At 32.5% G+C, this 17974-nt stretch overlaps 1 protein-coding gene across 3 annotated transcripts in view; it reads right to left on the reverse strand.

Moving 5' to 3' along the window:
* The window catches only part of GABRB2 (gamma-aminobutyric acid type A receptor subunit beta2), a 247228-nt gene that overhangs the window by 108551 nt on the left and 120703 nt on the right, over nt 1–17974 (reverse strand). For all 3 annotated transcript variants that reach the window (XM_003756790.2, XM_031953631.1, XM_003756791.1), the window contains one exon: nt 6244–6326. In XM_003756790.2, the coding sequence (XP_003756838.1) occupies nt 6244–6326 (83 nt within the window). The remainder of the gene's footprint in view (nt 1–6243; nt 6327–17974) is intronic.

Consider the following 17974-nt stretch of genomic DNA (forward strand, 5'->3'; position numbering starts at 1 on the left):
TATGGTACTTCTATGAATTCAATAGAAGAGTGTATTTGTCATCTTTTGACATACATACCATATGTTTCCCCCAAATAATTTTAAATGTTCATTAATTTAAACAAGATGTGGTATTTCATGCCACTCTGCCTACAGTAAAAATCAGATGAAAAAAATCTCAGTTTTGAAACATATCAGTTTACACATTGGATTTCAGATACTTTCTTTTGAAATTAAATCATTTAGAGAAGCTAAGAGATCTATGATAGATAAGCAACCAAATAACAGGTTTTTTTAAAAAAATATATTTTTATCTAACGTGAATTTATGTAGCAGAACTTCAATCATCATATTTCTTTCACTGCGTTCTCTGAGTATAACAAATAATTGTGGAAAATGTGGAAGCACCCACTTACAACAGAACATACTCTTGCACGTTTCTTCTGGGCTTTTCCCCCCACATCATTTAGAGAATCTTTAGACTATAAGTGAAAATTTAATTTTTGTTCAGCTTACATCAAACTATGAATGAATTCCTTTTATAAATGCAATGCTATTACCAAAAAATACCCACCTCATAAAAGTGAATTTGTAGATTAAAAAAAAAACACTGTCAATTGAAATGTGAATTATTCTCCTTTTCTTTTCTTTCTTTCTTTCTTTTTCTGCAGATGAGGAAACTGAGGAAAGTTATGTGACTTATTCATGTCACACAGGAAGTAAATAGCAGAGCTGAGATTGGAACTCAAATTATCAGAAAATAAGTCCATTATGATCTTTGCATTTTACTATGTAGGTCAACTTCCCATTTTTACAGAACAAAGTGACAGAAGTCAAGAGAAGTAAAGGGACTTGCCTAATCTAATAATTTTTTTAACTGAATAGTACCATCAAGAAAATGTATATGGAAATAGACAGGAATGGAAGCAACCCACTTCCAACTCAGAACCAACCATTTTATGGAACGGGGGCAGAGGGAATCTAGGGAGAAAGTAATAGATTTCCTGTAACTGCTACTACAGAATTTGTCCTCATACTTCCTGCTGATAAAAATCTATTGTGGATCTTTAAGACCAACAACAGAGAGCTATCTCTGAGCTAGAATAAGAACAATATTAATACTTCCCAGGGAAACTGTTTATATATAAGCTGTAACATTTTCTCCCATGGTGAAGTTCATTCTGCCTACCAAGCTCTTGCAATGCTTGCCTTAATTAGAATATTTTTTGAATGTAGGAAAGAAAAATATACTTTTAATTCAGAAATTGTTTCAACTTTCTTGAATTATTCTCAGATTACAATCACTTTTAAAGTAGGCTGAATGTCTCAATTATCTTTCTATTTCCCATAATAACTTTATTACAATAAATTTTAATTAAATGAGTCATTTTTATTTATATTCTTTAATATATCTATTACTTTTTTAATAATTAGCTGTCAGAAGTCTCCAAATAGATTAATAATATTTTTGGAAAATTTTAAAGGTATAACCATATCAAAATCAGAGTGGTTGAGACTTAAAGACAAATGGATTAGGCTGCCTGGCTTTAAGTCAAATGATTTGAGATTCTAGATTCTAGCATATTCTAGATATTTACATTCCTTTGCAATTAAACTCCCTGAATTGAAAAGCATGGTATAATTTCCAGATGAGTCAATATATGCTTTTCAATTTCCTATTTATCTCTGATAATTTTTCTCTTCCTCTAAAGCTTTTTAGAAATCATGTTCCTTCCCTACTTACTTTTTATGGCTCATATGGCTTACTTTTGATAAGCTCAGCCCCCTTTCACTACCTTCAAAATTCCCATTTTTCTAATTTTTTCCTAAGTATAGTAGATTTCTAGACTTGGAATTAAAAGACACCTAGCTTCAAATCCTACTTTAAATAATTTCTCAAATTTTTCTCAGATACTTTCAAATTCTTATTCCCAGTACCTCAGTTTTCTCATCCGAAAACTATAATATGGGTGGGGAGAGACATGATGGCCTTTAAGATCCCTGACAGTTGTAAACTATGATACTAAAGTTCTGTTTTTCATCTCTCCTAACATTCAGGTAAGGAACTTCCTCACAAAATCATTCACTTAAAGACACCTCCTAGAAATATTGAAATATTAGAGAAGTACTTAAGTAAGAATAACTGAAATGAAGCCAATAGTTGTTAATGTCCAAATTTCTGGCATTAGGCACTGGGGAAGCTCTCTTCATTCATTCATTCATTCATTTGTTATTTATTTAAGTATTTTTTTATTTGCTTATGACTGAGAAATTCTTGGTGTCCCTTATATTATATATTTAATATGTTCACATCCTAAAGGCCTGATATTAATGGTTAGTTTTTTTTTTTTTTTGACTGGAGGGGTGAGTGGGGTCTCTGTGTGTATATTACTTTTACAAAAACATAACTGTGATTTCATTGGAATTTCTACAAGTATTTATTAAGAACCTACTATGTGCCCAGGCACTGTGCTAAGCACTGAAAATACCCAAGACAAAAAAATCCTTACTCTAGAGGATCTCACAATCTTATGGAGGAGACACTATGCAAACCAAAACTATGCAAACCAATATAAATGAGATATAACAGGATAAATTCCATTTAGTCCCAAAGGGAAGGCACTACCATTAAGAAAGTCAAAATCAAAATTTTAATATTAGGTTAAACATGAGTAAGCATCAATTATATCAAACAACAAGGAAAATAGATAACTACATTTGACACTAGATCATTATAATACATTATGTTGCCTGTTCAACCCAAGAGAATAGAGAGGAAAAATAATAAAATATTTTACAGTTGAAGGGAGAAAAAGTGAAATACATTAGAGAAAGTTATTTTGCATGCCAGTCACTCAGTATCCACTGGCTTTACAGGGCAATGAGATTTTTGTGAAATATGTCTCCTTTTTTGGAAACTGAATTTTCTAACTGGACTAGAATAAAGGCAGAAAATATTCTTGAGAAATCCAATCTTACTTAATGTTGACTGAATTGCTATTAAGATAATACCATCTTCTAAGTTCTGTGGAGGATTTGTGTATGTGTGTGTGTATGTGTATGTGTATGCAAAAATCCATAGGATATCTTTTCGATTAATAGATAATCTATATGTCAGGGGCTATCAAAAACACCCATATACATACATGCACACATTCACATGTGTGTAGGTATATAGATATAAGTGTATATCCAGATATCTACACATATATATGTGTGTGTGTATATATATACATATTATACATACAATACACACACACACACACACACACACATATATATATATATATATATATATATATATATATACACATATAAAAATATATATAATGGATGTTTTTGATCCTGGACATATAGGTTATTTAAAAAAAAGTCTGTTCAAGCCTAGGATGGCCCTTGAATTTACAGAGCTGCCAATGGGCAGAGATTACATTCTGCATTATATTCTTTATTGCATATGCAAACTTCTGGAAGTTTGCATTATGGAACTCCTTCCATAATGGCTGGCAATTTTATGGGCTAGACATGGCTTTCTATGTCATTTCCCCTAGGAATTTCTGCTAGACTATCTCCTCACTTCTTGGAAAAAAAGATTATTTTTTTTACTTAGTATCTCTCTCTTGCAAATCACAGGTTTTTACTGTGTGCAAGGACTAATTCTAATTCTCTAAATTTAGAGAGGAAAAAATTAAAAACAAGAAAGGTAAAATTTACTTGCCCAAATGTATGTACAACTGCTGTATTGAATTGAGGCCCACTGGAATTATATACCTTTGTCATGTTTGTTTATTTTAAAAATTATTATGCCATAGCAAAACAGCCTTTTCAAATTAAATATGTACTGATAATCTGTGTTTCCAATAATAATGAAAGTTGACATTCACATTGTACTTTGAGGCTGACAAAGTACTTTGGCTTTATTTTCATTTTATGATTTATTTTTGTTTCTTTTTAATTGCTGATGCCATAGCTAGAGAAAAATAACTACACTAGGTACAGGCTTTGCCAGAAAAATGCTTGCAAAGAGTATTCACCTATCAAAAAGAAAAAAGTGTGTTCTCTTATATATCTGAGTTTTACAAGAACTATATAATGACAGTACGGCAGGTGGGAGTTTTGATACTGAATGGCCAGGGGTTATTCGATATAAGACCACCTTTACTATAAGATGGCTAATGGACATGAGCCACTTGGATAGTAGTGTATCATTCATTAATCACTTTCTTAACAAATGTTTATGTAGTTGCAAACAACTGTTACCACAAATTATGGACTTTGAGGGGAAATACAAAAACATTTAAAGAAATATAATAGGACAGTTATATGGCACAGTGGATAGAGTACTGGGCCTGTAGTCAAGACTCATCTTTCTGAATTCAAATATGGCTTAAAACACTTAGTAGTTATGTGACCCTTGGCATTTTATTCTGATTGCTTCAGTTTCCTCCTCCGTAAAATGAACTAAAAAAGGAAATGGTAAACAACTATAGTTGGTTGTTGTCATCCTTCATTCTCAAAGAAGACCAAAATGACACCAATATGTTAGAGTTGAGTTACAGTGTGTCCAGTTGTGGCTGATCAGATCAATACAAGCTCAGAAAGCTCTACCAACAGACAGACACAAATAGTCCATATGAGCATTTGGGGTAGCTTCTCAAAATTTGTGCATCTTGCATTTCCTTTGGGCTAATTCAATTCTGCTTTATTCATAAAGTATAACATCTTTTCTGTTAAGTTCATGCCATTTTGGGTGATCTTGTGCCAATATTTCCCATGTCAGACAACTGATTCTTAATAGACTGACCCTACTCCTAGGTTATCTACCCGAGAGTCAGTGTGGCTTCAGAAATGGACAAGGAACAGCTGGTATGGTATTTACGGCCTGACAACTTCAGGAAAAATTCCAGGAGCATAGTAGAAGTCTGTATGAGATCTTACCAAGGGTCTTTGACACTGTCAGTCATGAGGGCTTATGGAAAATTTGTCAAACTTTGATTGTCCAGAGAAGTTCATCAGTATAGCACATCAATTACATGATGGCATGCTCTCCCGGGTTCTGGACAATAAGCAATGCCCTCATGCTTTCCCAGTCACCAATAGAGTGAGACAAAATTGTGTGCTTGCTCCCATGCTTTGTAATAATGCTTTCAGCTAAATTGTCAAATGCCTTCAATGGAATCAAAATCAGCTACTGCATTGATGGCAAATTCTTTCACCTGAGAAGACTATAACCCAAAACTAAAGTGGAGAGAGCATTGGTGCATACTTTTTTGTTTGCAGATGATTGTGAATTCAATGCAGTCTCCAAAGAAGAGAAGCAACAAAATATGGGTGAATTCTGTGCTGTTTGTACTGATTTTGGCTTAACAATTAACACCAATAAAACATAGGTTCTCCATCAGGCAGCACCACACCATCCATATATGAAACCATCAGTTACAATAAATGATGAAGTTTTGACAAAACAAAGTTTATAGCCAAGGAACATAATTAATTGACGGAAAATAAATCACCATAGAATTGGCAAATAAAAAATTCATCTTAATGTTCAAGTAGATACCATGTAAGACATATGAGTAATATTTGAAACATCATAAATTATCAAACATCAAAATAAATTATCTTAATCCACATTCTATAAGTTATTAAATCACCTGGAAGGTTATTTACCAGGACAATTAAAACAGAGTTGATTTTACTGGTATTAGAAAGTCATCCATCCCTACATCTTCATCCTACCTCTGAATACCCTTAAATTCCCAAATAAGTTAGCCAAGTCTTTTACATACCAAGCGCCTAATACTAAATTGTTCCCATAGCTCTCAAATCTTGGTTTAGTAGTTGGATAACACTAGGCCCTGGTTTGTCTTTTGTTTTCAAGGAGGACCAATTTCACCATTGGGTAATTATCTTCCCTCAATACCCCATATACATCTATACACATTTTATTGTAGGAACAATGAGTACCCTATTTCCTAATGCAGTTGTTCACCTAAAACATCACTGTTAGTAAAACTTGGAAAAGCTACAAAAAAGTGTAGGAACAATATTTGAGGAAAAGGCATTAATACAAATTTCACCAGATGGATCACTAACACATTCCACAGTGCATAGTGACTTGGCAAATGGTTGTCTTAGAGTTAAGAATGGGAAATCAATATCTTCAAAAAATAAAACTGAAAAAATATACCATGTATATTTCAGCCTCTGTACAAAGCCAGATCAAAACCATATTGGCTCAGTAGAATTCAAAGATATACTTACAGCTCTCAATCTCCAGGGTGCAGTTTTGTTCATCCAGGGGGTATCTGCGCAAATCCATCATGCAAGCAGCTGTGGTTGTAATTCTAAGAAGGCAATAGAAATGACAAATACCATTAGTATACTTCATTTCTAAATTAAAGTACTTAATGGCTTGAAGGAGTAGGATAAGATCCTCTGGGAACTGATCTGAGCACCCAGAAACTTGGACTCTAGTACTGACTAATGTTACTATCTATCTGTGTGACTTGCAACCTAGTCTTTTTCCTTGTCTGGGTTTCCTTTTCTTCTTCTGCAAAATGAAAGGTGTGACCATAATGATCTTTAAGGTTCCTACCTGGTGAAACAAACATTCTACAGTTTTTTTTTTCATCCCTCAAGTTTTTCTCACACCCTTTTTCATATTTGAGAATCACCAGCAATAATCTCTCTTACTCACTACTGTTTTCTATTTTTCTTCATCTCATTTTCTTTTCCTCCAACTTCCTCCTCCAACTTCAATACCCAAACTGATCAAGTTCTTCTCTGATCAATCATTATTAATATTTCTGCAGATAAATCTTATTAAACCTTGCTTTAATGTAACTACTGATGAATTTTCCATCTATACTCTCATTTGGTTTCAGTGACTAAATTCTTCTAAGTTAATAATCTCACTCCATATAGGAAACAAAAACAAACTCAGAAAAAATTATTGCAGAAGAACAAGGAGAACTTTTAATATTTTATCATGTTGAAATGAGTATTTTTACTTGAATTAAAATTCACTTTCCTCGCATTTTTGCTGACAGGCAGAACTGTCCAAATATCTAGGATCACTAAAAAAAATTGTTTCTCTAAGTCTTACAGTAGGGAATAGAAAGGTACTCCTAAATATTTTTTTCATAAAATGTTTTAAGATCATCTGAGATAAATACAATGAGGTAAAAAAAGGACATCTAAATTCCCTCCTAATATTAACTTTATTTAAGGCTATCTATAGATTAATGTTATAAAGTCTTCCCAAGATCACTACGGCTTTTAATATTCTTTACCTCTTCAAATACAAAAATTCTTTGTATTTACTTATCTGTGTGCATTTATATATCCTCAGTGAAAGTAACTTCTTGAAGGCAGGAGTTATTTTTATTTTGGCATTCTCAGAGCTTAGCATAGTTTCTTACTAATATAATATTTGTCTAATTTAATTCATAGATTGACTAATTGACTACAGATTAAAAAAACTAAACCTAGGATTAATTTCATGATGCTAAAATCTAAGCCAGTAGTTTTGTTGTAGCTGGGGTATATTTGATTCAGTTTCATACCTTTCTAATAATTATTTTGTTAGCATAAAAACCCTATCTCAGTTGTGAAGGTCTGAGCTAAACAGAATAATAAATTATGTTTTTTTTAAAGTAATACTTTATTAAATCTTCAAGTATAACTAGAAAACTAATGAAATAGGAGTATAGGGAGTCCCTTAGTAAAATATGCAATGAATTATAAATAGTTGATTTAAAGGGAACAGAGCTGAAAGCACTGTGAAGTCTGAATCACTTTTAACAGAGCTTATTGAGGTTTGTTAAATTGATTAAAACAAACAAACAAAAAATGTCTTCAGGGAATTAAATAGTTGCAAACTAACTTACTGTTAATATCCTGGGAACAAGTACATTAATACTATTTGGGAAAAATGTTTTCTATTTGAATCCCAATGTAATGTAAAATAAGTATTGATGATTTTTTCCTTATAACATTGTTCTTACTACTCCCAGACTTACTTAAATTAAAATGTTAATCAAAATGCTATGCTACAACAAATAAGCAAATTAGAAATAGCCATTATCAGCTAAGTATACATTTAGTGTCAAAGTTAGTTTTATAAGCTGGATGTCATTTAGTACAAAATACAAATCCTATGAAATGGCCACAATTCAAAATCATATTTTCATTGGACTGGAATAAAGATATTTTAATAATATTAATTTCATTTTGTCACCACTTCAGGGACTTCCTTATTCATAGTAGTTGGGATCTAGATAGAGGTACTTCCTCTCTTCAAAAGTCATTTGTTCATCAATCTCAATTAAATAATGATAACCTTTAAAAAATCACAAATTCCATGAGAGCAAAGTTTGTAGTGTATACAATCTGGTGCATCACACACACTATACACTAACTTTTTATCCAGTTGGAGTGAAGTAAACAAAAAGGTACCCCAGCAACCACAGGAGATGCATATAGAATGAGTTCAAGTTCATACTGTACTTTATGATTAACAAATCACAAACAAATCACAAAAAAATGCTTTCCTTGCAAGAACAAGTTCCTTAGTATTAATGTTGTGATCAGTGTTGTAGCAAAAGAAAACTGAATTTAGGATATGGAGTCCAGAATTTAAATTCTGCCTTTCATGCTAACTACCTCTGTGAATCAGGATAAATCATCTTTCCTATGTTTTGTCATCTATAAAATTAGAAGTATAAGGTAAGGAGGGGAATTGGACTGGATGATCTCTCCAAAACCCTATGAGTCTATGACTCCAGTTTTGTAGAGGACAAAATTAAAATTAAGACAACTCAACTATTACACTAAAGTTACATGGCTGGTAACTTACTGGCTGAGCTGGTTCATTTAGCAGGTCTCGTGACTCTAAGTCAAATATCTTGTAGATCAATTGTGTCGAATTATTATTGAAAGGAGGGCTGCTAATTCATACAAAAAGATGCCTGTAGGTCATTTATTAGTTTTAAAATGTAACGGGAACCATGTTCTATTGTATTTTTAATTAATGAAATATTTCCCAAGTACATTTTAATCTTGTTTGCTCTATATTCCAAAGTGTGGTTTGATCCATGCCAACTGTGAACTGCCTGTCTGATACCTCTATTTTAGAATATAGCATTTACTTTCTAAGTCAGTCAACAAAAGCTCAAACACTTAAATTATAAATGTAATTCATAGACCAATTACTTTTATTTTAGAAATATTTCCAATATGCTTAGTTAATTTGTATTCTGGTTTACAAGGGAAAAAAAGGCTATTATTGGAGGCATGTACCAAGGACTGATAGCTGATGAAAAGCATAGAAAGAGAACAATGAGAAAAAAATTTAAATAAATTAAAAATTAAGAAACTAGATTCAATAATCAAAAGGCAACCCCTATTTTCCCCTAGCACCCATATGATGTAAAGAGAACAAGAGGAAGTTTGCCATATGGCAAGTAACCTTCATGTGAAGGATTTATAGGAGAAAAAAGGAAAGTGTTTTAGAGAATAGAAGATATGAATAATTATATGACACATTTATCAAGTATATTTGTAACTCCATAAATTTTTGTGGTAGTTAAATAGACAAAAATCTAACTTATATGTTAACTAGTTTATTATATGAACTAAAGCCATTTGTTTCAGGTGTAAATATCCAAAATAAAATGTGTAAGATTGACCACAAATCCTTACAACCTTATGATCATTTTTACACTGATGAATTATTTTCTTTATTATATCATTGGTAACTTATTCAGCTTTAAATTCTAATATAAATATAAAAGTTATCATTATCAAGAAAGCTTATTATAAACACAACTTTTTCACTACTTTTCAGTAAATCTGAGAGATAAGATTCCCAAGGTTCTATTTCTTGTTTGCCTTTTCATTTAGAATACAGACTTTAACAGGGAAAAAATCAATAAAGCAAGTAACATTTAATGGGCTTTTCATAAAAAAAATACTTACCCATAGATATTAAAAGTTTAATGTGGGGTAAAAAATCTGCAAACAAAAAATCACCTTAATCTTTTAAAAATCACTCACCATATCCACTAGGATATTGTAAAATCAGAGTATTAATCATTTAATGGGTATCCCAATTAACTTTTAACATCATTATAAAATATACTATCACTGTGCTAACCTTAAATGAAAACCTCAGGAATTTTCTTGTATTGAATCATTTTGATGAAGAAGAAACAACAAATAAAGCTTAGATTTGTGAAAAGCAGGAAAGTATAATTTAATCTCTATATTTCAGGAATAATTTCTTTTATGGAGATTAACACTTTCCTTTTCTTGACATACATGGATAATTCATTCTGAAGGTAATAAGGGGAACAATAATAATAAAGCTGTGTTTGGAGCCAAATGATCAGCTCCTATGCCCAATTCATCTATTTATTACTCATGTGGCCCTAGACAATCAATCAGTCAATCAATAAGGGAGACTTTATTATGCACTTAATATTTTGTACTAAGTGCTAGAGATATGAACTAAGACAGGGTCCTTAAACTCTCTGGTTTCAGTTTCTTAATCCTTAAAATAGAAGCTTGGACTAGATGATCTATGACAAATTTCTAGTCATAAATCAATAAAATTAAAAAGCTCAATTTGCTATTGTATGTAGCCTTTTAAGTTCAACTAACATCATAATACTCTAACTAACATCATAGACTCTAAGAATTTAACACTCAGTACATAAATTAGAAACATTGAATCTTTGAGGTAGATGCAGACTTCCATCTTCTAATCTTCTATCAACCCATGACATTTTTCTTTTGATTAACCTACAAAAATAGTTTAACTTTTGTTAAAAAAAAAAAAAAGTGAGTTATTTTGTGATTACATTCAGGTTTTCCATGCTAGAATATTAATCGATGATATTATTTTCATACAGGATGGCATGGACTGCTCTCACCTAATTACCACTTAAAGGATGAAGATCAGAAATGATAGTCCTAAAGGGACTTATTCTCCCTTGATTTAGACATCATTTCAACTGATGCTGCCAAAATAATAGATCATTAGTATGAGAGGAGTCCCTAAAATCAGTATCTGTATTTCTCAGAAAAATTTTTACCCATACAATAACCAGTAATTTTTAGCACTGTGATATTAGTTATCATTTCAAGTTTGTGATATCATTTCAAGTTTGTATTAATGTTGTAGAGCACTGAAACTCCTAAAAAGGTATGCTTGAATCAGACAACAGAGCACTTCAGGCTAATTACCTATCCAATGTGAGACAATGACTCTATTAGCATATGTTTGGATAAATGGCTCTTCTCACAGTTGATGCTTGCTGAATGTTTGGTGTTAAGATAATGGTATGCAAGGATTTGAGAGCTCCATGATAGAGGCCAAAGTTACTTGGCTGAAGGGCAAATGGGAGAGAGGCTGGAGATTCTGGACTCCAGAATCCAAGAGAAAACTTTGGCCCTGTGGCAGCTTGCCTATGTCTTTCACTTCTCCCCCTAAAGACCAAGGACTTTGATTCATCCTGATTCTGGTTAACCCTGAAGCCCTCCAGGGAGCTAGCCTATACTCTACATAATGTGACCATTATTGAGAAATGGTATTAGCATAGCATAACTCATAATTCAAAAAGTTCATGGGGCATTTATCATGGATTGGCTGAAGATTTATAAGAATCAGACTATGTATTAAAAATATTATTCTCTGCAGAACATTGAATGGAAGGTTCAAAGATATTTAGTTTTTTGGAAAGAAAGCTAAAATGTAACTTTACTAATATTATACATTTTGTTTCTGTCCTTCAATTTCGAAGAGGACAAAAGTAACATCATGTGTTAGAATTGAGTACACTGTGTCCAGCTATGGCTGATCAGACCAATATGAGTTTGGAATGCTCTGCCACAGGTTGGACATAAATAGTTCATAAGCATATTTGGGGTGGCAAATTTTTTGTATATTTTACATTTCCTTTAGATTAATTCAATTCTGCTTTGGTCATAGAGCCCAGCACCTTCTCTGATGAGGGCATGCCATGCTGGGCAGTAATGTGTCAGTGTCTCCCATGTCATAAAATGGATTCTAAAGTTCTTAAGAGACACCTTGAGAGTGTCCTTTTATTTTTTTTTTATTACCTCTGGAGTACTTGCCCTATATGAGTTCATAAAACAACTTTTTTGCTAAGTATACATTTGGCATTTAAAGAATGTGGTCAGCCCAATGGAATTGTGCTCTCTGCAATAGAGTTGGAATACTTGGTAGTTTAGTTCAAGAAAGGACCTCAGTGTCTGGTATTTAATCTTGCCAGGTGATCTTCAGAATCTTCCTAAAACAATTCAAATGGAAGTGATTCAGTTTACTAGTATGGCATTGGTATGCTGTCCAGTTTTCACAGGCATAAAAAAATGAGGTCAGTAAAATGGCTCTATATACCTTCAGTTTGGTAATCAATCTAATACTTCTTTTCTCCCACATTTTCCTTCAGAGCCTCCCAAACACTGAGCTAGCTCTGGCAATATGTGTGTCAATCTCTTTATCAATGTGGACATCCCTGTCCAAGATAAGTCTACTTACCCACAGCATTCAAAATTTCATTGCTTACTATAACCAGTGGTTCCACATATGGATATTGTAGTGCTGGCTGATGGAGAAACTGTGCTTTCTTGGTGTAAATTTTTAGGCCAAAATTAGCAGAAGCAGCAGAGAATTGTTGCATCTCTGCTTCAGAGGCTGCATTGAGTGAATTATACATTTACATATCATAATATGGACAGTTGGTACTCTTCATGTACTTTGATTTTCCTCTTTAGATAATTAAATCAAGTTTTTAAAAAGTTTTATTTTAAATAGTGTTTTTTTTCTGAATCGCATATAAAGATAGTTTTCAACAGAAATTTTTATAAGATTGTGATTTACAAACTTTTCTTCTTCCCTTTCTCTCCCCACCCTTCATTAAGACAGAAAGTGATCTGATATAGATTATACAATATATACAATATAGATACAATATTAATAGCTACAATGAATAGGTACAATAATAAAGAGACAAAATGGTACAATATGGATTATATGTACAATCATGTTAAACATATTCCATGTTCTGAAAGAAGAATCAAAACAAAAGGGAAATCCATGAGAAAGAAAAAATTACAACAAAAAAGTGAAAATAGTGTATCTTGATCTGCATTTAGCCTCCATAGCTCCCTGGCTGTAGATAACATTTTCCATCATAAGGCTTTTGGAATTGTCTTGAATCATTGCATTGCTGAGATTTATGTCTACCATAGTTGATGATCACACAATGTTGTTGCAGTTGTATATACAATGTTCTCCTGGTGCTGCTCATTTCATGCAGTATTAGTTTAAGCAAGTCTTTCCAGATTTTTCTGAAATTATTCTGCATACCATTTCTTACAGCACAATAGTATTAGTATTCTACTATATTCACATACTACAAGTTATTCAGTCATACTCCAATTGATGGAGATTCCTTCATTTGCCAATTCTTTCTAATCCCCAAAAGAGGTTTTATAAATATTTTTGTATATGTGGGTCTTTTTCTCTTTTATTTATAATCTCATTGGGATTCAGACCTATTCAGATTGCTGGATCAAGAGATATGCACAGTTTTGTTTTTGTTTTTAAGAGAATTGTCATTTATTTTTTAATTATTCTTTAAACTAAAGTTTTTTTTTTTTATTTACAAAACATATGCATGAGTAATCTTTCAACATTGACCCTTGAAAAGTCTTTTGTTCCAAATTATTCCCTCCTTACCCCCCACCCTCTCCCCTAGCTGGCAGGTAGTACAATACATGTTAGATGTTAAAATATATGTTAAATTCAATATATGTATACATATTTATACAGTTATCTTGTTGCACAAGAAAAATCCAGATCAATAAGGATCATAGAAAGAAAACAAAATGCAAGCAAACAACAACAGAGAGAGTGAGAATGCTATCTTGTGCTCCACATTCAGTTCCCACAGTCCTCTCTCTGGGTGTAGGTGCCTCTCTTCATCACTGAACAAGTGGCAGTGGTTTGAATCATCCCATTATTTCAGAAAGCCACGTCCATCAAAATTGATCCTTGTATAGTCTTGTTGTTGCCATGTACAATGATCTCCTGGTTCTGCTTATTTCACTTAGGGTATGCACAGTTTAATAGCCCTTTGATCATACTTCCAAATTGTTCTCCAGAATGATTGGATGAGTTCACAACTAAACCAGCAAAGCATTAGTGTTTCCATTTTCCTATATCTTTTCCAACAGTTATCATTTCTCTTTTCTGTTTTATTAGCCAACATGATAATTAAGAGATAGTACCTTAAAGTTTCTTTAATTTGCATTTCTCTGAGAAATAGTGAGACCATTGTTTTCATATCACTATAGCAATTTTTAAATTCTTCTGAAAACTTCATAGTCATATCCTTTGATCATTTATCAGTTAAGAAATGACTTATATTCTTAAAAATATGATTCAGTTTCTACTTTTCTTCTAATATTAATTGTATCTGTGCTAACCCTTTTTAATGTAATGTAATCAAAATGATTAGTTTTCCATTTCATAATATTCTCTATCTCATGCTTGGTCATAAATTTTTCTCTTTATTTTAAGGGGAAAAGACTACTAAGAACTGACTAAATCCATAAGGATTTTTAGTAAGGAAAGTAAAGAAATGTTTTAGCAATTAGCAAGGAAAAGACAAGTTCCCTAGTGGAACTTTCAATTTACCAGGTTAGGAAAACTCCATTAAAGAGAAGATGCCATGAGGCTACAGTGTACTATTGATTAATGGGCTAACTTCATAAAGAAGTTTAGCAGACTCACCTGGAAAAGGAGTTCATGGGGAACAAACAGATTAGGAACGGATTACATCATTAACTGGCAGGCTAAGCCTAAAAAGGATTTAGCACCCCAAAAAGAGTTAGGGCCATCTATAGTATGAACAGATTTTTTTATAACTTAGCTTTCTGATTGGATACAATAAAGGTGGGATTTCTAGGGACCTCCACTTAGGATAAGATTGTAATCAATTGCCAGCTTGAACAAAATGACTATGTAAGAACAAATGACCCACTTAAGGCTGAAATGGCCCCATTAGTGCCTGGTTTTGCTTGCCTTGAGGAGTGTTATCTGTGTTTTAGGCTTTTGCTGCTAAGGCCCACATGGCTACTCACGATCTCCTCATCTTCCCCTTCAAACAACTGGGATCCAACATCTTTTGGAGTATGAAGCTTCATCTTCTGAAACTACTTTCTACTGAGATTAGAAGTAGAGTTGTCCTTGTTTTAAGGATACCACTCAAAGGGGTGAGGAATTATAGGTTGGTCATAAATTCTCCCCTTCTCCATAGATCTGAAATGTAAACAATGCCTTGCTCTCGAATTTGCTTACAGTAACACTACACCTAAATCATGTTCGCATTTTGACCTTACCTTTTTAGGGTTTGAGATGCTGGTTTATGCCTAGTTTCTGGCATATTTATTTTCCTGTTTTCCAAACAGTTTTTGTGAAATAGTGAGTTCTTAACCCAGAGGCTGGTCTTTAGGTATATCAAATGGTACATTACTATAGTCATTTACTACTATGTTTTGTACCCCTAACCATTCCACTGATCCACCCCTTTATTTCTTAGCCAAAACTTTTATGATATAATTTTAGGCTACCTTCCTTTGCCTTTTTTTTTCTTTAATTCCCCTGATATTCTTGAAATTTTGTTCTTCAAGATGAATTTTGTTATTATTTTTCTAGAGCTATAAATTATTTTTTGGTAGTTTTGTATGGGATTGAATAAGTAAATTAATTTAGGTAGAGTTGATATTATTATTATAATATCTCAGCCTGATATAAACTGAGATCTTTTGGGGGGGAAATGATGGGGGTGAACCCTGAAATTGTCCAAACTCTCCTCTGAAAGAAGTCCACCTTTCAGCAAAGCCCAGTTGGGTAGTCTCATTCAGTTGGAGATCATGGCCAGGGGTATGGTATGCAGTCTATGGAGTTGAGAATTAGTTTAGAACCACAGGCAGTAGCTCAAACTCCCAAAATAAGTAATCTCTTTTCAATTGGAAATCTAGGCCTGGGGCATTGTTAACTTTAAGTCAAATTCCCAGTTAAGTAATCTCATTAAATTTTTAGTTTAATTGACGCCCCAACCCTCAGATGGCTAATAAAAGACAACTCTGAACCCAGAATCTTTGCAGACATTTTAACAGACTATGCCCACTGGTAAAGATATTCTCTTCTCAATGTAACCCACCTTTGAAGAAGTCCTAAACAGGATTATGCTTGCTAAGAAAATTGTCTTCTTAGCAAGCTGTCCCGCCAGGATTTTTTTTGCCCACTTGTGAAGGTATTTTCTTCTCAGTATTAATCTTTGCTATCTTCCTAACAGGACCTTTTGCCCACTAAGAAGGCTGTCTTCCTAGCAAGCTGGCTTCTTAATGTTAATAAAAAATTCCATTCTTCTTTGCTACAAACCCCGTGCCTGTATTTATTCGAGTTTTCGATCCTTCACAAAGGACCTGCACCTCCAACAAGAAGGGATTTCTTACCCCAATTCTCGCACCTCATCACAGCTACCACTAACCTCATCAAGCCTCCCCATGTGTAACTGAATTTTTTTTCCAATTTTTTAGATTTGACTTTATTTGTGTGAAAAGGATGTTGTAATTATTCATGTATGTATGAATAAATGTAGTTCCTGAATTTGTCTTATCTTAATATTTGTACCAAACATTTTATATTAGATACATTTATTTTGAATAGAATTTCTCTATCTCTTGCTGATCAGTCTTGTTTGTAACATATAGAAATGGTGATGATTTATATGGGTATATTTTATATTCTGTGATTTTGCTGAAGTTGCTAATTCTTTCAGGCTGGTTTTTAGCTGATTTTTTAGGATTCTCTAAGTATACCATCATATCAAAAAAGTGCTAGTTTTGGCTATATTCTTTCAATTTTTTCAACCTATTCTTTCAATATTTTTTTCTTCTCTTCCTGATAAGCTAACATTTCTAGAACAATAATGAATAATAATGGTGATGATGGGCATCTTTGTTTCACCTCTGATTTTACTGAGAATGCTTCTAGCTGATTCCCATTACAGACAAGGCCTGCTGATAATTTTAGATATTGTTTATCATTTTTTAAGTAAAACTTCATTTATTCCTAAAGTCTTTAATATTTTTAATAGGATTGGGTCCTATATTTTGTCAAGAGCTTTGTCTGCATCTGTTGAGATAATCATATGATTCCTGTTAGTTTTATTGTTGATATGTTCAATTATATTGATAATTTTTCTAATACTGAAAAAGCCATGTATTCTTGGCATAAATCTCACCTGGTCATAATATATTATCTTGGTGATAAGTTGTTGTGATCTCTTTATTGATATTTAATTAAAATTCTTGCATCAGTAACATTAGAGAAACGTCTGTAATTTTCTTTCTCCATGTTGATTCTTTGTGCTTTAGATATTAGCTTCAAATATGTGTCATAAAGTGAATATGCTAGGAATAAAATACGTATAGAATAAGATAGGCCTCCTTCACATATTTTTCCAAATAGTTTATATTGTAGTGGAATTAATTTTTTTTTTTTTAAACACTTGGAGGGATTCACTTGCAAATCCATTTGGCACTGGAAATATATTTTTTTTTCCTTAGAGAATTCCTTGATGAATTATTTAATTTCTTTTTCTAAAATGGTATTATTTAATTATTTAATTTCCTTTTATTTTTATCTGGGAATTTTTTTTTTTTTGGTAAATGTATACCTATGTTTCTAGTATACCAGGTAAGTTTTACTTGATAATTTCTTAAAAGATGCTGTCCAGTCTCATTTTTTTTTAATCATGGCTTTAAGGCAGTCCAATAATTTTTAAATTATCTTTCCTGGATCTATTTTCCAAGACAGTTGCTTTTCCAATGAGTTATTTTACCCTTTTTTAATATATATTTTTTCCTTCTTTTGATTTTGTTTGATTGAACCATT

The sequence above is a fragment of the Sarcophilus harrisii genome, chromosome 2, assembly GCF_902635505.1.
Source record: "Sarcophilus harrisii chromosome 2, mSarHar1.11, whole genome shotgun sequence".
NCBI lineage: Eukaryota > Metazoa > Chordata > Mammalia > Dasyuromorphia > Dasyuridae > Sarcophilus > Sarcophilus harrisii.